This window comes from Myotis myotis, unplaced genomic scaffold, assembly GCF_014108235.1.
Source record: "Myotis myotis isolate mMyoMyo1 unplaced genomic scaffold, mMyoMyo1.p scaffold_m19_p_8, whole genome shotgun sequence".
In the NCBI taxonomy this organism is placed as follows: Eukaryota; Metazoa; Chordata; class Mammalia; order Chiroptera; family Vespertilionidae; genus Myotis; species Myotis myotis.
The window spans coordinates 56,721,081-56,743,698 of record NW_023416390.1 but is presented as its reverse complement, the minus strand read 5'-3'; the positions used below and the strand labels follow the sequence as shown (position 1 = coordinate 56,743,698).

General features: G+C 46.5%; 1 protein-coding gene across 12 annotated transcripts in view; it reads left to right on the top strand.

Annotated features, from left to right (window-relative positions):
• The window catches only part of PKP4 (plakophilin 4), a 247,690-nt gene extending 228,062 nt beyond the window's left edge, over nt 1-19,628 (top strand). For 9 of the 12 annotated variants that reach the window (XM_036320377.1, XM_036320375.1, XM_036320386.1 and 6 more), the window contains 8 exons: nt 96-269; nt 3,110-3,260; nt 6,750-6,945; nt 12,556-12,640; nt 12,764-12,881; nt 15,138-15,266; nt 16,799-16,872; nt 18,628-19,628. In XM_036320377.1, the coding sequence (XP_036176270.1) occupies nt 96-269; nt 3,110-3,260; nt 6,750-6,945; nt 12,556-12,640; nt 12,764-12,881; nt 15,138-15,266; nt 16,799-16,872; nt 18,628-18,876 (1,176 nt within the window). In that variant the 3' untranslated portion in view covers nt 18,877-19,628. Of the gene's footprint in view, nt 1-95; nt 270-3,109; nt 3,261-6,749; nt 6,946-12,555; nt 12,641-12,763; nt 12,882-15,137; nt 15,267-16,798; nt 16,925-18,627 lie in introns of all 12 variants that reach the window. The other 3 variants (XM_036320379.1, XM_036320378.1, XM_036320380.1) reach the window with 3 other exon arrangements.
• The last annotated feature ends 2,990 nt before the right edge of the window (nt 19,629-22,618 follow it).

Genomic DNA, 22,618 nt, shown 5'->3' with positions numbered 1-22,618 from the left:
CGTAGCTGTAGCTGAGCCCATCAGAGAGGGGTGGTTTCCGATGTTGGAGATTGTGTTCACTTTGCTTCATTTAATGTGTGCTCTCTGTCTTTCAGTGGGATGGAGTTGGTCCTATTCCAGGACTGTCAAAGTCCCCCAAAGGGGTTGAGATGCTGTGGCATCCGTCGGTGGTAAAACCATATCTGACTCTTCTAGCAGAAAGTTCCAACCCAGCCACCTTGGAGGGCTCTGCCGGATCTCTCCAGAACCTCTCTGCTGGAAACTGGAAGGTAGGGCGTCTTCCTCCTGTCCACACTTCCCGTCTGTGCAGTCACGTCAGCAGCAGTGGTGGAAGGGATGTAGTTGTTCAGAGTTTGGAAAGGGAGAGATAGCAGTTGTCTCTGGGGATCCAACGATGAGTGTGGCATGGCCCCACAGACAGATCAAGTCAGTGCAGTGTAGATGTCACAGCTTGTGCGTGCTGCAGGGTCTCGGTGGGGAAAATCTATTCCAGCCCAGCAGGTGAGGGAAAGGCCAGGAAAGGGGAGACCAAGAGGCAAGCACGATTTCCTGGAAGGGTGGTGCTCCCCAAAGGAACTCTTGGTTCTGCTGGCAGAACTAAGCCAGCAGAGTCTGAACTTGGGGTGGAGAGGGAGTGACCCAGGTAAAGGGACAAGAGAAGGAAGGCCTCAGGTGAGGAGAGAGTGAGTGGAGACTGCAGGCTGGTTGCTGGATCATTTGCGGACAGGGCCGGGAGTGGCCCTTGGTGGAGCCAGGCATCGCGAGCAGGTGTGACTGCCAAGCTTCAGGAGCTGGGACCTGACCCACAGACGAAGCACCACCAAAAGGGGTTAAGCAGACCAGTGGCACAGGCGACGTGGACACTATCGGATAGAGCTGTACAGACGGTGAATTCACAGAAGAGGAAAGTAGAGGCTGGGGTTTACTGGGGAGCATCTGAGAGATGCTGAGCGCCTGCAGTAGAGCTGGGGTTGGGCAGCGATGCAGCAAAGGAGAGGGGCCACTGCTCCTCTCTCAGGTGCTCACAGAACATGCATATGGTGAGTTTCCACATCCCCTTGTAGGTGTGTGACTTCTTTATGAGAATGAAGGTGGTTTCCTGCCATTACCATTTTAAGCGTGTCCTCAAAACTTTTAAATGTCATCTAGCAACTTTCCAGACAGTCCTTGACTGAAACATTTCAACCTCTAGGAATGTCCTGATGAGTGTATTTTAGTAGAGTTACTATAATGCTTGTTTTTGGCTACCTCCTCCACCACTACTTCCCAAATGAGAATCTTTGGGCCACTGTATTATCCATGGGAGTAAAAAGCATTGCTAAGCCTGGCATGGTTTATTTCATGCAGCCAGCTGCTGTTATGAATATATACAGATAATTGTGGGCTAGTGCTAAGCCAGTTTGGTTATTTTGTTACTGTTTTAATTAAAGTGCTAATAGATTAGCATCTAAGTATTGGCTCTGGAGTCAGAACCCTCAGCTTTGAATCCTAGACCCTCCACTTACTAGCTAGGGCCTCAGATAGCCCTGTCCTAGTTTCTCCATCTGTAAATGATGATAATACCTACCACAGGAGGTGGTTGTGAGGATTAAAAGGTTATAAATGTGGAGGACCTACGACAGTGCTCAGCATATAATTATGTATTTGTAACATTTCTGTTGATGACTCAGCATTCAGCTCCAGCTTGTGACTTTAGGATCATTTGATGATAATTTTAAAAAGATATAATAATTAAAAGAGATGTGATTTAAGTTCCGTAGAATTTCATTTCTGGGATCATTTAATAAATGAAAGTCAGATGGCAGACTCATTTAAAATATGAACAGCATCTAAAATAGTAAATCAAAATATTGGACCCTTGTTCAGAAAACCAGGTAATCATGGCCACAGAGGTTACCCAGTCAGAAGCTGTTTGGGGAGCAGTGATGACCAGTGCTCTGAAGGGAGGCACTCAGGGCTGGGCTGAGCCGTGGTCTCCAAGGGAGACAGGCGTTGGCTTGGTTGCAGGCATCAGAGAGAGGCTGATGGAGCTGCCAGCCCTACGGCAGCCATGCACTGTTTCCCCCTGGAGATTTCATTTGGAAAATAGGAGTATTTGTTTTATATGAACAATGTTAATAGGATCTTTGAAATGCATTTTTCCTCTTATTTATATTATTAAGATAATCTATGCTTGTTATTCAAGAGACTGAGTGGTCAATCACATATTTTAATGTTCGAAATATACAAAGGGCTGGCGGATCTTTGTCCTCGGGACTTGACCACAGCAGTAAAGTATTAGATGTTTAATGAGCAGCATTTTTCAATGACCCTGAATTTTGAAAGACAATTTGCCTTGGTAAAAATGTCAGTGAACGCTCAAAACAAGATTCAAGGCCCATTTTCAGGTGTTACCTTTTTCTGATTTTTTTGGTGTTTCCCTGATAACTTGGCGTTCATTTCCCATTCCTGTGGTGCACAGACTGACTCATGGTTCAGACCTGCAAAAGACTTGGACTGTAGATTTTAAAAAGCAGCAGCTACCTAATCTTGACTGAGAAAGCATTTCACACAGGGATATACTTACTTTTTCACCAGCATGTGTGAGTTATGTTGCTCAGTGTTTCTGGAAAACTCATTTTCTTCTGAGGCAGGGATTGCTCCAAAGAATCTCTTCGAAAGGTTTTGAGCTCTACATATTGTTATGGACAAGAGAGAGAGGAAGCACGACTTGATGGAGACAGGTTCTCCTTTAATGCGCGCTGATCAGCTATGCCTCTGCCATCCTATTTATAGCCTCTGGGCCTGGCTTGGGTCCAGCTGCAGAGAAGATCGAGATTCTTCCTTAATCGTGTGATGTAGCTGAGGCAGCCAGTAATCACTGCCTTCTCTTTTCTGCAGAGTATCCGGCAGATGGTGGTTGGCGATGTTCAGGCTTTGGGATTTCTTTTTAAATCAGTCATCCTAGCCTGTCTTTATCCCCAACTATGATTTTCTCTTTACTGACACCACAGATTTAATCTCCAATTGGAAAGAAAACATTTAATCTATTAGTTCATTTTTAGGCAACAGTAACATCTGAGAGCTGAACTCTGTTCTATATTACTAATTGCCTTGTTTTCCTCACTAGTTTGCAGCGTATATCCGGGCGGCCGTCCGCAAAGAAAAAGGGCTCCCCATCCTTGTAGAGCTTCTGAGAATGGATAATGACAGAGTGGTTTCTTCTGTGGCAACTGCCTTGAGGAATATGGCACTAGATGTTCGAAACAAGGAGCTCATAGGTACGTTCTGGTGACCAGGTGAGCTACAGAGAGAGAGGAAGAGGAACTACAGCATTTATAAAACTCTTCTTTTGATTTAAACATATACGACATTTAAATGATTAGCAACTGAGTCCTGGTCCTGTTTTCTTGGCAGTTTTGGGTACCCCTGCTGGCTTTTCTTTGTGGCCATTCCTTTTCATCAAGAGGCGGGCTCATTAATAAACCCTAATCAGAAAAGCCAGCATTTTCCATTACACTTTACAGCACTACTGAATAGAGTTGATGTCTTTGTTTCCTAAGAAAGGTTCATTTCTTGAGCAACAAGAAACGGTTTAATTCTCCCTTTCTGACTTGAGACTGATAGTACCAACACTACAGTGTTCCTACTTTAAAGAAAAAGAAACCACATGAGATGTTTGTAGCTGTTCCCTCTGGGATCTGGGTAAATGCTCACCCTAGGCGGAGCAGAGTCACTGTCCCAAGGCCATTCCCCCGCCCCCGACCCGCCCCCTCCCGACCCCCCGCCAGGGAAGGGTAAGGTGAGGGTAAGGCAAGTGAAGCACACAGGGTACATTTAGGAGGCACTTACCCTCACGTCCACCCAAGTGTAGGGTTGGCACTTGCATGAACCTAAGAATGAGCAGCTCTTCAAGTTGTCTGCCCTGGTCAGCTTAGCTCACTTGCCTCCGGTATGGTGCCATATCTCAAGCAGAGAGTAGGGTAAAGAAAAGACCAGAGACCCTCCCAGACTTAGGTGAAATCTTGGATCTACTGCTCACTGGTTGTGGAACCAGGAGGGTCTATAGAGCCTATTTGGGCTCAATACCTTCATCCAAGTTGAAAACTCCCTCAGCCATTCCCTGAAAGGGAGCTGACAGTGCCTGCTACCCTCACCGTGCATCTGCTGTGTAAATGAGATGAGAGGTGAGGCAGCTCCACGCCAGTCCCACAGCTGGTGACAGTTCAGGAGAGAGGCAGGGGAATTTCACAAGACATTGAATGGATTTGTGAATATATATTGAAGTAATTAAAACACACCTGCCATTAGAGAGGGAGGGAGACCGAGGTGAAGATGGGAAGAGAGAGAAAGAACAAGGGCAGGAATGTTTGCCTTAAAGAGTTGCTGTGAGGACTCAGTGGCACACTTGCTAAAATTATCACCTCCATCACCCTACTCTCAACACCCCATTTCTTTGAGCCAAATCATCCCCACGGAGAGGAAAGGGGCCTCTGTTCGTGAAGTCGAGCATGAGCCTGATTCCAGCAAATGTGACATAACTTACTTCCCACACTTCCTTAAGAGAAATCCTGTCAGTCCCCAAAGAGAGATTTTTAAAGTTATTTTGTTACATCTGTATTTGAATTTCTTTTCAAAAGCACGAGTGGTTTGGGTGTTCTTAATGCTGAAAAATAAAGGTTTGACAACATAAACCCTGTGGCCTGTCATTCACCACAGGGAGGAGGCGCAGGAGAGCAAAAGGTGCAAGGCCAGCAGCACTGGCCCGAGTCTTCCAGGAAAAGGAGCCTGTCCCTGTTCTCAGAGCCCGCCTCTCCCACTGCATCCTGTGCTGTCTGTGAATGTCCCGCGTCCCTTTTAAACTTCCACGAGCATTTTCTCTCTCCGCTGATGAGCACTGTTTTACCCACCCGGCACTCTTGAACTGGCTCATGAGCCACTTTTTCTTGTTTCCCCATAAAGATTCCTTCCTTCCTTTGAGGTCTGAGTCCCTCCCGGACTCTAAGTTGCCCAGCACTTCTGTTCCTAAGAACCGTCCCCTTCTCTGACCCCTCTACTGTCTCCTTGCATCTGTCACCAGCAGTAGCAGTGGACTTTCTCTTCAGAGACATTTTCACAAGTAAAGTTTTGTCACCTGCATACTTACCTGAGTCCGACCAGCCCAGCTGTCTGGAGCTGCAGGCTCTAAGGCAGGGGTGGGGAACCTTTTTCCTGTCAGGGGACATCTGGATATTTATAACCTCATTTGTGGGCCACACAAAATTATCAACTTAAAAATTAGCCTTCTATATTTGGTCAAACATTTAATTAACTCACCCCAGAAATGATTTTACGGGCCAAACGTTCCCCACCCCTGCTCACTTTATCCCAAGAGTCAGGAGTACAATTTGTTTAATGTGGTATCTTAGCAGAATGACAAATTACACGTCATGGACCTTTTGGTCGTTCATGAGTATTCCAAATCACTAGTGCTAGCTTACCATCTGTTCTTAAAAACCACATTTATCTTCGGGCTTACAGTGTCATCGCAGCTTTTCCACTCTGCGCACCAGGCTGCACCGTGACTCGTCCCAAGGCATGCAGTGCGTGCTCAGGGCCTGCCCGCTGCTCACCAGCGTATACAAATAGGTCCTTCACCAGAGCCCGTAATATCCACTCAATTATTAGCTGAGGGGAAAAAACTAAGGAAATATTTACTTGGGCTTTAGTGAATTTCTTTTGTTTGTAGTGCAATTATTCCAGTTTGTCACTTGGTAATTGAAATTGGAAAAGCAAGAGATAATCTCTTTTTGGAGAGGAGTACAAGAAATTGAGTTTTTTAAAGAAATACTACAGTAGCTAGCGGACTCCCCAGCCTGTCTTATCAAGACTTTATTGTTGAATTGCTCCAGGGAGATAATAGACCCATAATTATCTTGTGTCCTCTTTAAAAGAAACGAACATGTTGACATCACTTCTGATGTCAAGAGCTGATATTACTCTCAACTTGATAAAAATGTGGAACTGTACGTGGTTCAAGAGGTGAGATCCAGGAGAATGTAATGAAGACCCTTGTTTGGTGGTCCTACTTTGTCCAGCTAAACCTTCTTCAAAGGTCAGCTTTTAGAGGTTTAATAGGAAGCTGAGGTATTTTTGACGCCTGAGAATTGAGTCAAGAATAAAATTTATTATCCTATCATAATTCCTTTATTTCTTACTGTTAATGAAAATGGTTGAACTAAAGCAACAGGATTGGTGTATCCAGTTTTATCCACTGACTTACATTTTCTTTTTTTAGCAAGACTGGCTAGGGCTTAGTATGTCTTTCTTTTTTTTAATATATTTTATTGATTTTTTTACAGAGAGGAAGGGAGAGAGTTAGAGAGTTAGAAACATCGATGAGAGAGAAACATCGATCAGCTGCCTCCTGCACATCTTCTACTGGGGATGTGCCCGCAACCCAGGTACATGCCCTTGACCGGAATCGAACCTGGGACCTTTCAGTCCGCAGGCCGACTCTCTATCCACTGAGCCAAACCAGTTTCGGCTGACTTACATTTTCTTTCAGCGATTTACAGCAATGTTTTATTAAATCATTCGTTCTTCATGTGCCATTGCAATATATGTTAACTTCCCCTTGTGTCTGTCCTTTTACCCTTCACTGCGGTTCCCCTGTTCTCTCCTCTCTCGGTGTTTTGTTTTTATAAGGCTACCCAGCTGCCATCTTTAAAGAACAATAACAAAAACCTCGCACCTTCTGAAAGGAGAATGAAATCTTTTGCATTTGGCAGGTAAATACGCCATGCGAGACCTGGTCAACCGGCTCCCCGGAGGCTCGGGCCCCAGCGTGCTGTCTGATGAGACCATGGCGGCCATCTGCTGTGCTCTGCATGAGGTCACCAGCAAAAACATGGAGAACGCCAAAGCCCTGGCCGACTCCGGGGGCATCGAAAAGCTGGTGAACATAACCAAGGGCAGAGGAGACAGGCAAGTCTGCTGCAGGGAGAGGAGGTCACAAGCCTTACTTCTGGGATCGTCCTGTGATAAGGGCCTTTGTCCAGGATATGCTTCCTATTGGAAAGGATGTATTTATTTCTGCATATTTTTAAATCCTCTCCTGAGGACGTTTTTCCATTGATTTTGAAAGAGAGTGGAAGGGAGAGCAGGAAAGAGAGAGATACCTAGATACCAATTGGTTGCCTCCCACATGCATCCCAACCAGAGCCAGGGATTGAAACTACAACCCAGGTATGTGCCCTTGACGGGAATCAAATCAAGAGTCTTTTGTGCACTGGCCGATACTTACTGAGCCACACCAGCCAGGGCGATTTCTGCATTTTTTACAGCGTGTTTGCAGTCGTGTGGTCCTTTTCCTGGTCTTCATTATACCTCTACACTTGGTTGTGCCAACCCTGGAAGAATCAGAAATGCCTGATGAGAAAGATCTGGGGGCGCTGGTTCCCTTGCTCCTTCGGCTCTGCTCCAGGCCTGTTCTTCAAGAGCATCTTCTTGAATCCTCTGTTGAGGGTTGACTCCTCTGCAGGTGCCCGAGTGCATTAAACTCACCACTCTGCACAGGGCCTGCTGTGTGGCCTCAGGCCGTGCCCGGGGCTTGTCTCCTACTTTCCCTTTGCTTCTGTGTGACACCTAATTGACAAAGCAACAAAAGCAGGGATTAGAGAATCAGTGGCAAAAGTAGAAGGTTTTTGTCATGGAGCTATAGCAGGACTATGAATTGGGCTTAGTATCAAATCAGAGTCTCCTTCAAGGAAGTGGGAAGTGGGGCTGCTTTTGCATCACAATAGCACAGCAGCCACCTGATCGAAGTAAAATAGCCCTGGTCTCTGCTTTCCCTCCCTCCACCTGCTCTCTTCTCACAGCACTGACTCCCTGTGTGTTATTTATGGCTTTCTCTGGCTTCTGCTCCCCCTGCAGCAGGGACTTGGTCTTTTTGTTCACTGCTGTATCCCCTGCATCTGCAAAGCCTGGCCTATACCAGGTGCTCAGTAAATGCTTATTAATTGACTGAGTGACAGTGTTAGAACTCATTCTTCCTTGTCTGGTCTTTTAGTTTATACTTTTAAAGGATTTTCTAAGATATAAGAATTATGTTACGAAGTATATTCTCATCCCTCAGAAACTACACCTATCAACATTAACCATATTTCCTTTCAGTTCTTTTTTATGAGTCTTTTTATTCCATAAGTAATAAAAGCACACACTCATTTTTATTTTAAAGGAAATGAAACGTTATAGATAAAGCTAAGATCCATTCGGTAACTCCCGGTCCAGGTCCCTCCCCTCTCCCTGAGGTATGGTAATCACTGTTTGTGCTCTTAAAATGTTAGTCCAGCCAGTGTGGCTCAGTGGTTGAGCATCAATCTAAGAATTAGGAGGTCACAGATCGACTCCTGGTCAGGGCAGATGCCCTGATTTCAGGCTCAATCCCCGGGGGCACGGGGGGTGGTGGGGTGCAGGAGGCAGCCAATCAATGATTCTCTCTCATCATTGATGTTTCTGTCTCTCTCTCCCCCTCTCCCTTCCTCTCTGAAATTTAAAAAAAAAAAATGTTAGACAGCCTTCATTTGTGAAAGACATACAAAGAAGCTGGGGAAATCCTGAACCAGTGCCAAAACCTGGTATCTTTAAAAAAAAATTATTACCCAATCTAATCTTTTTTCCCCAAAGTAAGAGATTCAGAAAGTCCTAGATCAAATCAAGTTGTCTTCCAAACATATCATTACCTTCCCTTATTCATTCACCGAGTGTTCATTGCCTACCTGCGTGTGCTGCAGTGGTGAGTGGATCACACATCAGCCTCTGCCCTCAGGTAGCTTACATCCCAGGGGTGAGGTAGAGCTAGACAAGGTATCAGTTGAATGAGAAACACACTTAGATGGTGCTGTGTGGTCTGTGAGCACTAAAATCAGGGAAGGTGAGAGGGGATCACAATTATAGACAAGGTGGTCAGGGCGGGCTTCAGGGAGACAGTGCCTGAGGGAAGAGGGGGGGGGGGCAGAGGGCATAAGTGGAAGGACCCTGAGATGGAGCAGTGGGAAGCCAGTGGGACTGGAACAGAGCCAGTCAAGGGGAAGAGGAAAAGGGAAAGTACCAGAAGTAAAGGACCCTGTGGGGAAGCTAAGGACTGTGACTTTTATGCTGAGTAAAGCCAGAAGCTGTTGGAGAGTGTTCAGCAGAGAAGGATACGACCTGACATCCCTAGAAGGGATCATAATGACAGACCCTCCCCCCAAGTGGAGACTCGTGAGGCAGCACTTGGGGTGGTGAAACAGTGCTCGATTCTTCATGGGTGGAGGTGGCGTCAGTGGGATTTACTGAAGGATTGCATGAGGGGCACGAGAGGAGGTGAATGTCAAAGGATGACTCCAAGGTCTTTGGCTAAAGATAGGATGGAATTGCCACTTAGCACCATGGGGAAGCTGTGGGAGGAGCAAATTTTAGGGAAGGAAGGGAGTTTGTTTTGGACTCCACCTGAACGTCTGGTCAGCAGGAGGATATTCTTGAGTTGAGTTCATCTTACAGGTCCAGGCTACAAATGTAAATTTGGGAGTCATCCTATCTAATAAAAGAGAAACATGGTAATTGGCGTATGACTACTACCCTTCCCATTGGCTAATCAGGGTGATATGCAAATTAGCTGCCAGCCAAGATGGTGGCCGGCAGCCAGGCAGCTGGAAGCGAACATGAGGCTTGCTTGCTTCAGTGACGGAGGACTCCAACGTTCCCCGCCTGCGCTGCCAGCCTCTGAGCCTGCAGTTTAAGAAACATTGTAACAAATATAGAAGCTAAACAAAACCCCAGAAACCTGCTTTCAGCTAGCCGGGATCTCAGAGCTGGAGTTATACAATGTTTCGATTATAGAACTGAAACAAACCAGATACCTGCTTTCAGGAGCGGAGGCCTAAGAGCTGGAGCCTCAGAGCTAAAGCTGGCCCAGAATAAAATAAAAAAAAGAAAAAAAGGAGCGGTTGGGAGCTTCCGTCACCCGCCAGCCTGAAAACAGCCCTCAGCCCCTCACCCAGACTGGCCAGGCACCCCAGTGGGGACCCCCACCCTGAAGGGTGTGTGACCAGCTGCAAACAGCCATCATCCCCTCACCCAGACTGGCCAGGCACCCCAGTGGGGACCCCCACCCTGATCCAGGACACCCTTCAGGGCAAACCAGCCAGCCCCCACCCATGCACCAGGCCTCTATCCTATATAGTAAAAGGGTAATATGCCTCCCGGCACCGGGATCAGCATGACAGGGGGCAGCGGCCAAACCCCCTGATCGCCCTGAGGCTCTGTGTGTGACAGGGGGCGGGGCCACAACCTCCCTATCTGCCCTGCTCTGTTCGTGACAGGGGAAGGCGCCCCAGCCCCCTGATCAGCCGTGCTCTGTGCCTGATAGGGGGGAATTCCCCAACCCCCTGATCGGCCCTGCTCTGTGTGTGACAGGGTGCGGCACCCCAACCCCCCCCCCCCCACGGGCCCTGCTCTGTGTGTGATGGGGTAGAGCCATAACCTCCCCATCGACCCTGCCTTGAGTGTGACGGGGCGATGCCCCAACCCCCCAATCGGCCCTACCCTGAGCGTGACTGAGGGTGGCATCACAACCTCCCAATCCGCCCTGCTCTGTGTATGACAGGGGGCGGCGCCCCAACTCCCCAATCGGCCCTGCTCTGAGCCCGACCAGGGGCTGCACCTAGGGATTGGGCCTGCCCTCTGCCACCCAGAAGCAGGCCTAAGCCAGCAGGGCGTTATCTCCCGAGGGGTCCCAGACTGTGAGAGGGCACAGGCCGGGCTGAGGGACCCCCCCCTTCCCCCCTGAGTGCCCAAATTTTTGTGCACCAGGCCTCTAGTCAGTATATAAATAGCACGTTTAGAGAAGTGGCTGCAATCAATAAAGAAAGAAATGTAGATCGAGAAGAAAAAGAGGCTCAAGGGCTGATATCCCTCCTAGTTAGAGGTCAAGGAGATGAGGAGCCAGCAAAAGGGCTCATTCAGAAGAAAACCAGGTGCTTGTGGTGCCCCAGAAGCCAAGTGAAGAGCTGCTTCAGAGGTGAGCACATGTCACGTGCTCCTGTTCCATCAGGTAGGACGAGGGTAGAGACTTGCCTGATTGAGAGAAGGTGGGAGGAGAGAAATTAGAGATGAGAATACATAACTCTTTCTAGAAGTTGTGCTGCAAAGGGAAGCAGAGAAACTTCCTTGCTTTTCTTGAGAGTCAAGTTTCTGCTCATAGAATTTGTCTCTAAAAATACCTATCCCGACTGGTTGTGTCAGTGTGTACCTGGCAGGCTCCTGCTTTGTTGAGTGTTGCAGGTATGAGCCAGGCATAGGTCAGCCTCCTGCCTGTGTCCTGCTGCTAACATTTAAGGAGAGGGAGGTGGATAACAGCAGGGATGTCAGGACCCACTGAGAGTGGGATTGTCAGGGTAGGGGTGGGTGAAGACCCTGTGAGGCCATCGCAGTGTCTGAAATTTCACCTGTTCATTTCTTTGAAGTATCTCCTTGCTCTGTGGTCCATTTTGAAAACATAAAATATAGAAAGGCTTTGAGTGTGTTGGTTTGACCTGGTTCTGCCCTTGACTTGTCAGGAACACGGAGCAGAGCGAGTCTTGGTGGGAGGAGGGAAGGAGGAAGACAGGTGAAGGCCCTGAGTTTGCCTATACTCCGCCTTCGCTGGGGACCTCAGCCTCCGTAGCAGCAACATATCCTGTTGTTGGGGGTGGAGACAGCTTGCAGCCTGCTCTCCTCTCTTCCTCCCCCACTTCGTGAGAGTGTAATTGGGAAGGTAAGGAGTGAAAGAGGCCATCAGATTTTAGATCCGTGATATACATTCAAAGTCAGTTTTTAAGGTTAAAATGAATTCTGAAGAATTCATCCTCACGCCTCAGCACTGCTCCACCCCCGGTGTGGGCATCTGGAGACCTTCACTGAGGCAGGAGCTGCACTTGCCTCTTCACTTACCGGCGAGGCCAGCGATTTACAGACACAGCCCCCAGTGAAGTGCGGCGCCTCGGGAGCGTGCTCACACAGCGCCTGGGGTCAGCAGAATGTCTCCAGAGCGGGGACGTGATAACGGACCGTATTTTCTGAGTCAAACTTTGGAGCACATATGTACGTGTAAACATTTGTGGTGTAAATGATAAGGCAGTGAAGGTGTTTCATCAAGGCCTAATAATGCCGGGGGGAGACATTAAATTAACTTGGGAGGGTCCTCAGACACTCAGAGTGTGTGGTCATGGTAACATTAATCCTAAAGCCCCTTAGTAGATGTGGGGAGGTTGGGGGTCCCCCATGGAGAGGCTGAGAGACGCCCTCAACTTAGAAGCCACAGGCTCCACCAACCCTAGTTTCTCACCGCACAGCTGACTACTTGGGAGACTCGCTTTGGTCCTTGCCACCCCTGAACCTAACCGACTCCCAGGTGTACCTGACTCTGGTGGTGGCTTCTAGCAGCATCTTCTGTGCCCTCTGTCTGGTCCTTGGGGAGATGGCCTCCTGGCTACTCAGGTTTACAACCTGAGTCTCTTCAGGTGCAGCCTGAGGCTGTGCTATCCACACTCATTAACATCCACACTCTCTCCCCAGATCATCTCTGAAAGTGGTGAAGGCAGCGGCCCAGGTCTTGAATACATTATGGCAATATCGGGACCTCCGGAGCATTTATAAAAAGGTAACTTACAGGAATAGCTCTGGCATAATTAGCATTCATCAGAGCGCACATTCGTAATCATTTATTGTAATGAAATGTCATTATTCATTTTGAGAGGTTTCTTTTTCCCCTTTGACTCCACAGGATGGGTGGAATCAGAACCATTTTATTACACCTGTGTCCACGTTAGAGCGAGACCGATTCAAATCGCACCCTTCCTTGTCTACCACCAACCAACAGATGTCACCCATCATTCAGTCAGGTTAGTCGGTAAACTCCCTCCTTGGTGAGAGAACATTATTTCTCAACCAGAGAAGACTGCGCATAGCTGGTTAAGCCAGTCATATTCACACACTTCCAGCCTTCTTTGGGAATTACATGAGACTGTAAGCAACACACCCACTTTCCAGATCCTTTCATTTTAAAAGTTTACTCCAACTGCAATGCATAAAAGCATCCTAGGGTCCCAGTCCTTCCCCTCCCCCAAGATCCTGCTTCACTGGGTTCATGAAGGGGCCCAGCAATCTGCATTTGACAAGCTGACCTGGGGGTGCAGGTACAGGAAAGTGGAGGAGCACAGTTTAAGAACCCCAAGTTTGTGCCTGAAAATGGTTGCCCTGCCTACCTGCTGGCCGTCAGTTCGGAATCTCTTCTGAAGTGATCTTGAGTTTTCTGGGTGGAAACTCTGACAAACAGGGTTCTTTAGACAAGATCTTGACACCACAGCTGGGAGAGCTGTGATCTCCTCTGCTTCCTCACAGTTGCCCCTCCATCCCCTGCTGTGTTCAGTCCCCCAGCGTCAGGAGTAACGGGAACAGGCCGTCCAGGTGTGTTTATAGGAAGTCCCTTTGATTTGCTACATACTCATTGGTTGTGTTTGGGTAGAAAGAGTGATTTGAGACTCGGAATGATGTTTTTTTACATGTAAGGACAGAATATTTCTACCAAGCCAAGTCTTATAAATTTAATTCTTACCTGTATGAAACAGGAAAAATAGTATCTTATTTGACTGTAAATCTCTCACTCAGACATATCAATATGATTCGTTGTATTCTGCCACTACAGGCAGTATTCTCATCTGGACATATGTGTCCAAAAAGACTAATATATGACCAGTGGTTCTTGTCACATAAATGGACGTCTCTACATACGAGGTGTTGTTTTAAATTATCTGCCTACTGTGTATGGTGTATATTTATATCTTAGTTTTTAAAATATGAGTTGTCTTCAGAGGGACCCATGCTGGGTTTTTGACACCCATGCTGAGCTCCCAGGTGTGGCCTGAGGCTGTCTTTATAAAAATGCTGAGAATTACGTCGGGGCTTAGAAAAGGGGGTGCAAGGGTCAGAGTTCGAGCTGCTTAACAGAAGGCATATGTACAGGCAAAAGAGTAATTTCAGCTAGAAGACTAGTTACTAAACAATGCACTTGTTCTGAGGATCTCTGAAACACTGGACAGCGTTGGCGAGCCCCCATCCAGGTTCCTAGGTACCTTTCTGGGTTCTGTTCAGCGAAGGACTCATCACCCATCCCTCAGCTAGTGTGGTATCTGCTTGTGGCACATCTGATGCCTTGCTAATGTCATTGTGGAGGCAGGTGGGTGGGCTGTCTGGTCTAGCACCTTCTAGAAAGTGAGCATGGGGAGCAGCACATGGACAGCGCCCTTGAGTGCTCACCTTTGCGTAACATGGAGCAACTCCGCAGTGAAGTGACTTTTAAGGGAAAACTGTGAATGTATGTTTTCTCTGAAAGCATCAACGTAGCAGAACTGCTGTGCGGGTCCCGGCGCCGCTGCTTTCAGGTCCAGCAGGTGAATGGGTGACTCGTCTATAATTAACTCAGTGCAAGCAAGATGATTTCTTACTGAGAAAGGGAAAAAGATAAGCATTGCTATCCTTTTGTGCAAAAATGTTCAAAAGGAGACCCATGGATAGATATGCTGTTAAACATTTGGCCCACCGTGAGCCTCTTGATAGCTGGGCTTGCTGAGTTTACATAGTTTCCCTGACAGCCAATCACCATAAAAAGAATGATAGATTTTATGGTCTGGCACTCTTACTCAAACACCTTTAGAGATGCAGATATTTTTGAAATAATTAGAAATCAAAATATTTACTTACTCAAGAGCTGTACATAAAGGATAATAGATGGGTGTTTTGCATGCAGCTGAGCTGGGCTTCTGCATTGCAAATGTAACTCTTGCATGGCTGGCTGGTCAGTTGTTCTCACCCAGTTTCCAAGACCCAATGGAGTCATCGCAGTCGCTGCCGGGCCCTGCGTGATCTGCGCTGCGCCTCTGACTGGGCGTTGACAGCCCTGCGCAGTGGCCGGCCCGCAGGTCGCCTCCCGGTGGCTCAGGGCTGACTGCTGTGCACTCACAGCCCTGCTAAGAGCTCATATTTAGCACCAGCTGCACGGCACTTCTAATTACTGACCTTTGTTTTTCCAGAGCCACTGACAGTCTGATTTCTTTCTCCTCCTCTTTCTCTCTCCCTCCTCCTTTTGCTTCTCCCTTCAGTCGGCAGCACCTCCTCCTCACCAGCACTGTTAGGAATCAGAGACCCTCGCTCTGAATACGATAGGACCCAGCCACCTATGCAGTATTACAATAGCCAAGGGGATGCCACACATAAAGGCCTGTACCCTGGTAAGATGCCAGTGGGGTGTGTGATAGAGTACCTCGAGAAGCTGTGTGTTCCCAGGCCCTCGGCCAGTGGCCTGGGCAGCCACCCATGCCTGCCCTGAGTCGGTCCCCCAGCAGCGAACCGTGTTCCCGTCTCTCCATTTCCTACTTTGGGGGCTGATGCCTTTTCTGCTTGTTTTCAGTTAAATAAGCTGAGGTAGTCTGGTGACCACAGATAAAAAGCGCACTGTACCCAGATGAGACGGGAGTTCTGGCTCACGCGCCATGCAGTCCCTTTGTTCAGCCCCCTCCCTGCTCGCCAGCAGGTCAGAACCCTGAGCTCCGGGCCGCTGTGCTGGGCCACCTGTCCTAGACCGGCCTGAGAATGGAGAGCAGTCTCATTTTCATTTTCATGGAAAAGAGTTTGAATGAATAACAGTTTATAATGTGATTCTCCTCCGAGTGATTTTTTTTTTTAAGAGTAACAAAAATAAAAATTATTATTATTACTATTATATGTCCTATTCTGAAAGCTGTGCTTACACTTGACTGAAAGGATGCCAGCCTGCAGGGATACCGGGATTTCATATCGTCCCTGTGCTTGGCTATCTTGCATATTGTAACTATTTTAGAGGTTTCAAAAAAGGCAGTGTGAGCTACCAAAAAAAAAAATATACTCTTTTCTCAAAAGACCAATTTATTAAAAAGAAATAAATAAAAGCTGATGGCAACCTAACTGCTGGGGGAACAGTCTCTGTTGTGCTGTTGTCATTAAAATTGTGATTTCACAGGACTGTTTGCTAATCGACTGTTGTTACTATGGCAATTAATAGCTCAGAAAATTGCAGATGCTACATTTCCAGCATCCAGCTCTTTGCAAAGGAAATGCACATATAAACTGAAGTGCACTGCTACTTCAGATTTGCAGCAGCCAGCTTTACTATACAGATGGCCTCCGTAGCATGCGCACCCTTCCGTATCTTCTTTGCTTGCTTCAATAAACTAATTTGCCTCAAGTATGTTTCATTTTTCTCATTAAAAAAAAAAAAAAAAAACACAAAAAAACTTTGCTAGCCTTAGCAATAATAGAAGAGTAACCTGTGACATCATTGGCATCAGAGTCTACTGTGGACTCCTAAAGCAACTATCTGATTGCCAGGTTTTTTTTTATTTTAAAATGTGCTTAAATGTGGCAAACCCAAGAATATGCCTCCATGTAGTCAGACCGTTTAGAGCATGCCTGTGCCTGCTCTTTCCAGGTGCTGGGGTTTTGAATCAAAGCTGTTCTGAAGGCATGGAGCTTGTGCTAATGTTTCCCTTCCCCCATCAGACTCATTGCTTTTTGGTAAAGCACTCATAAAGCCTGTTCATGAGTCCCTAGCAGCCCTGGGGTAGGAGCAGCCAGGCCAGACCCAGGAGCCCACTGTCCCAGCGTGTGCTGGCCCCGGGGAGGCAGCCTTGTCAGGGACACACCAGCCCCACTGCAGGGAGCCCACGCAGCCTAATGACCAGAGTGATGAGCACTAGTTTTAATTTCATAAAATATTTTCTTACAGGCTCCAGCAAACCTTCACCAATTTACATCAGTTCCTATTCCTCACCAGCAAGAGAACAAAATAGACGGCTACAGGTGAATTTGCAATATCAATCTTACAGAAGGCCGGTTAGCAGGCATCAGCACAGTAAGGGGGCCGCGCCGTTAACTTACCAGAGCTGGGCCAGCACGGCAGGGCCCGGGAGCTCTCTCTGGGGACCTCCACTCCTCAGAAGCTCGTCGTCGTAGTTTAAGCAAATCCCGTGCACAGTAGCCTCATGTCTTGAGTATCCGAATCGGTGCTGCTGAGACCACCAGGCCCTGATGGGAACCTACTGTGAAGCCTTTGACTCATATTCTTTGCCCAACAATTTCCTTTCCCACATTTATTTTCCCTGTTGATCTCTAAAAGCTCTCCCATCCTCTGGGTGGGGAAAGGTTGGTAAGCACACTTCACTCTCTCATCTCATTGTTCTCTTGTGCGCCTCATTCTCCATCTCCATGACTCCCTCCCCACGAGGCTTCCAGGGTTTGAAAACACTCGGGTTCGTGGCCAAGGCTCTGTTAGTCTCCGAGGTGAAGGTGGACCCCGCCCTGCTGCAGGGAGCCCCACTCTCCATCACACTGGGGTGCCTGGTTGTCACGTTCAATCTCTGCTTTCACGGGGAGCCTGAAACTCGTTGGGGTTCTTCCTGATGCTGTCCACCTGGGTCATCTGGTCTCTCCTCCTGCCTTCCAGTAGCACCTGGGCAGCTGGGGTTCCCCAAGCAGGCCTGCACCCTGTCTTTCAGACGAGGGTTCTCTAAGACCACCCTCCATTTCATCATCTTTTCTCTGGGGATGGAGGAAAAGGAACTTCCCAAGTTACTCAGAAGTTATGCTACAGTTTTTAAGTCAAGAGAAGTAGCCTCAGAATTAGAACTCTAGCTTAAATTAGACAGAGAATTTAGTTCTGAATTCCATATAATGTTGGACTGCATTTAGTTGCAGAATATGAGTTGATAATCCGTGTGGTAAATTTGTTACATCTTATTAAAGGGGGGGATTTGGGCATGGTCCAGAGGAAAGACAGACATAAGAAAGACATGACAGTTTTTCTCCAAACATCTTTGAAAAAAGTAGTGTGAGATCAGAGACAAGACAACACAGAAGGAAATGGGAGATGCCCTGTGTGGATGCACATGTGTTCACCTTGCTTCTTCCTAGTTCACTTCATGAGCCCTGGCCTAGGGAAGTCTTCCCTTTAGCATCGGATTTGTTCACGTATCTCTTGTAATTTTACTGCTCTCCTGTCTGGAGATTGCTTATTCTTTTAACAGTCTAGCAGTTTTTTAAGTGTAACTACACATTTCTCTAAAATTGAGGGATGGACTAAATTTTCATCTTTAAAGTGCATGTTTTAAATTTAAAAAAGGTTCTATAATTGTACAACTATCTGAAGCCAAAAAATCCACCCTCCAACTAAATTCATCGTGTGTTAATGGTTCCCCTGTGTCAGAGCAATCATCAGGCCATCCTTTGGCTGGGCATGTCCAGGTAATAGGCCCTCCACAGCGGAGCACAAACTGGGCCTTTGAGGAGGGAGGTAGCCTGGGACTATTTTGGCTCTTCAGCTTGTAGAGGCCTTGGTACAGGACTTGAGCAAACCGCACGCCCAACTGTCAACGTTGTTCACATCCTTCAAGTCCATTAGTAAACATACAGAGTGTACCAGAGACAACTTTGAACCTTAAGCTCACAAATACTTTATATTGTTTTCAAAATACGAAGCAGGAAGTGCACATTAATTTTCCTTAAACATGTATTTCCAAATATTGCTTTGATTTATTTGCTTTTTTGTTTTATCAACAGCATCAACAGCTGTATTATAGTCAAGATGACTCCCACAGAAAGAACTTTGATGCATACAGATTGTATTTGCAGTCTCCTCATAGCTATGAAGATCCTTATTTTGATGATCGAGTTCACTTTCCAGCTTCTACTGATTATTCAACACAGTATGGACTGAAATCGACCACAAATTATGTAGACTTTTATTCCACTAAACGACCTTCTTATAGAGCAGAACAGTACCCAGGGTCCCCGGACTCATGGGTGTAGCATCAAGATGCTCAGAGAGGAACTCTTTCTTTCTAGCCTTGTTTGGATCAAAACGAAAAGTCCGTTGTGCTGATGTGCTGATGAAATGTGAAAGTGACATGGAAGGAACGAGTGAAGAGCATTTATTTTCTTTTTTGAGGAATTATCAGGGAAGTGAGGAAACCTTTGAGAGAGAGAGAACTTTCTAAGCTCTATTTAGGTGTTAGATCTAATTACTTGTAGATTCCGTAGTCTGGTGAAGGTGTGGGCGATGTGATGAGAGATTTGAGAAATGGGTGAAATGAGATGGGGATGTGTAGGTCAAATAAAATTAAAGATGATTTTTTTAATGTGAATAAAGTTATGTTCTGATAGTTTGTACAGAAAAAAAAATAAAATGGATGCCCTTCATGTTTTATTGCTATTACTAAACGTCGAGATTGTATGCTATTATGTCTTGTAAATTTCTTTTGTTGGTGTAAATATGGAAATGCCACATTGGTTAAGTGCCATCATTTGTAATGCAGTGTGTCATTTGAAAAGAGATTTGAAGAAACATGACAGCTTAAAAAACAAATGGGAAACCCAAGAAATTGTTAGCAATTAAAGACGAGCTACAGCGTTTGTTTTCAAAATGAATAGTGTACTTAGAAGCACAAAGTCCAGTCTGGTATAGCAGCGCCACGGCCATCCTTGCCTCTTTCCTAGGACACTTCACTGCCATTTTCTATGCACATGAAAGAAAATAAATGTGGAGATTTCATCCTTGGAAATTTGTTCCCTGTTCTTTTTTTTTTTTTTTTTTAAATTTTCTGTGTGTTGCCGAAACCGGTTTGGCTCAGTGGATAGAGCGTCGGCCTGCGGACTGAAAAGTCCCAGGTTCGATTCCGGTCAAGGGCATGTACCTGGGTTGCGGGCACATCCCCAGTAGGGAGTGTGCAGGAGGCGGCTGATCGATGTTTCTCTCCCATCGATGTTTCTAACTCTCTCTCTCTCTCTCTCCCTTCCTCTCTGTAAAAAATCAATAAAATATATTTTAAAAAAAAAATTCTGTGTGTAATACAGAAAAGCAGATTTATACATGCAAATCTAATTACATGTTGGAAACAGCTTAGATATAGCCAAGTATTTTAGACTTTTCCTAGTTTTGTGCAATTAACAGACTTTGTGGGATAGACGCTACATCCAAGAAGGAAGCTGTGAGCTTTCCTCCTCGTTTTATCTACCTTAGTATTTTTATTTCTTGGGATCTAATGTGCCTTCCTGTTTTATCATGCAGGTTTTTGTTTTTTTTTCAGGCTGCCGTGTGTATTAACACAACTTTTCACTTAAATCTGATAGCCTGGCCGTAACTAAATTGTTAGACTTTTTTGCATCATTTTAAAGAATCAACTACATAAGAATGGTGGTTGGGCACTTACTGGTTGGCACCAATGTAGTAAACCTAAAATAATTATTTTGCTGAGTAATTCTGTGAGACACAATGATTCCTGGGTTAGAGACAGGCTGGGGAAAGCCCACATACATGATAGCAGGAGTCTCAAAAATACCAAGCAGCATTACTTATAAACTTTCTCCACCTGTGGAGACCAGCCCCAGGGGGCCCAAAGTCTGAGGCCTTTTCAAATCTTGCAGTTTTCACCCTGGATCTTCCTTGGAAAACAATCCATATGGAAGTCAAATCCAGAGGTGTTGACGTATTTCAGTACATCCTGCAACGAGATACAAATCCTACATTAAAATGTGTGTGCTTATAAGTGTGAGGATATGGGACAAGACCCAAAAGAAAAGTGCTTTCTGCTGAACGGACTACAGCCCAAGATCAGGAACCAAAGTGAAATGGAAATCGAGTACAGGCAAGTCTGCCAGTGAGGGCCTTTCTGACATGCAGGCTTCTGAAATGACACCAGAGCCAGTTCCCACTGTCAGACCGCCCAGCGCCCCTGGCCTCACATGCCTGGGACAGCTCAGAAAGCAGCCTCTAGAAGGCAGAGGCTGCCAGATTTCCCCCAAGGAACCAGCATTGGGACTTGAGATGCCTGGTACCCATATGAGCTTTGCATCACTGACTTCTCTAAACCTGATCCTTTGTGGATGGGTTCCAGGCCCTGACTCGAGGACTCAGGAAGACGAGGGAAGCTGCAGCTGGCCTGAGCGGATTGACAATAACGAACTTGCTTTCAGTGACCTCCTGAGTCTGGGTAGCTTAGTGGACCTAGGCCCTCCGCTCTCACAAGCAGCATTTCAAAAACTGATCCAGATTTGAGTTGCAAAGAACTCACTTGGGCCTCCAGCCAGACCTAATGGGGCAGGAAAGAGGTCTGCAGGTGATGAATGAGCAAATCAAATGCCCTCGACGGCTCCTCCCTTGTGACCAGAGAAAAGCAACTACAGAAGGAGCCTGAAAGATAAAAAACTGTCCCATTGATCAAAAAACTGAGGCCACTCTTCCCTCTAAGCCTGCTGAAATGAAGCTTTTTGCTACTCACCAAGGAGCCTGCAGAATTCAGCCCGCAGGAAGAGGTCTGTGGCTGTACTCATCAGGAGTTAACACGGGCACCCCCTCCTGGAGGTCAGGGCTGAGCTGAGCCCATGCTGGAGAGCTAGACCAGGGTGTCTTCACCCTACCGTGCGTTCGAGTCACCCGGGCAGTATTCACAGTGAGGAGGGGCCCACCCTGCCCAGTCAGAGCCACAGGCGGGAAGTCCAGGCTCAGGATTCTCGAGAAGCCCCCTGGGTGACTGCAATGCTGTCGAGGTAGAACCATGTGGCCTCACACCATTCCCTCACTGCCTTCCTGCCCTATGACCTGAAAACTCAGTGGTTGGGGTTTGGGTGTGGAGTTTGCCTGGAAGGCAGTGATAGAGATTTGGAGTGTTACAATTGAGAGTTTAGTCTTGGAATGTCAGAGGTGACTTTTTAAAATATGTTTTTATTGAATTTAGAGAGAGCGAGGAATCAAAAGGGATATAGAGAGAAACATCGATAAGTGAGAAACATTGATCAGCTGCCTCCTGCACGCCTTTCCCCCCACTGGGGATTGAGCCCACAACCCAGGCATGTGCCCTGACCTGGAATGGAACCAAGGACCTCGTTCATGAATCGATGCTTAACCATTGAGCCACACTGGCTGGGCAGAGGTGATATTTTCTTGCTTGCCAGGGTATATATCTTTTGCCTGTTCATACCTTTTTAAAGTTGTGTCCTTTGAAGTCCTTGGGTGTTTCATGAGAGTCAGAAGTGATGACCTCACAGACCCATAACTTCCAGTCTTCAATCCCCAGTCGATGTTTGGTTGTCCATATGGTTGCTGATTCCTGCAGTGAAATACCAGTAGTTTATCAAGCACTCAATATGTGCTACAAGTATCACATACATTATCACTTAATCCTCATGTATAAAGTCTGTACTAATATCCCATTTGTTAGATTCTGAAGCAAACTTGGAGAGTAACTTGCTAAAGATGACCCAGTGAGTAAATGGCCAACGTAGGGTTAGTTAGCACTACAGTCTAAACCACAATACCAGTGTTTGTAAAATTCATTCATTTGAGTTTCAACTGAAATAGTTCCTGAAACTTTTTCATCATTGTCTTAAATTTGCCAAATGAACCTCTATCACTACTATAAGAGAAAAATCTTTACTATTTGTCATAATATATGGTAACTATAAAAATGAACATTTATGGCCATGCAACACCAAAATTCATCTTTTCTACCACCTCTGGTGTTACATGAAACTCATTTTGGGCAAGAGGTTCAGA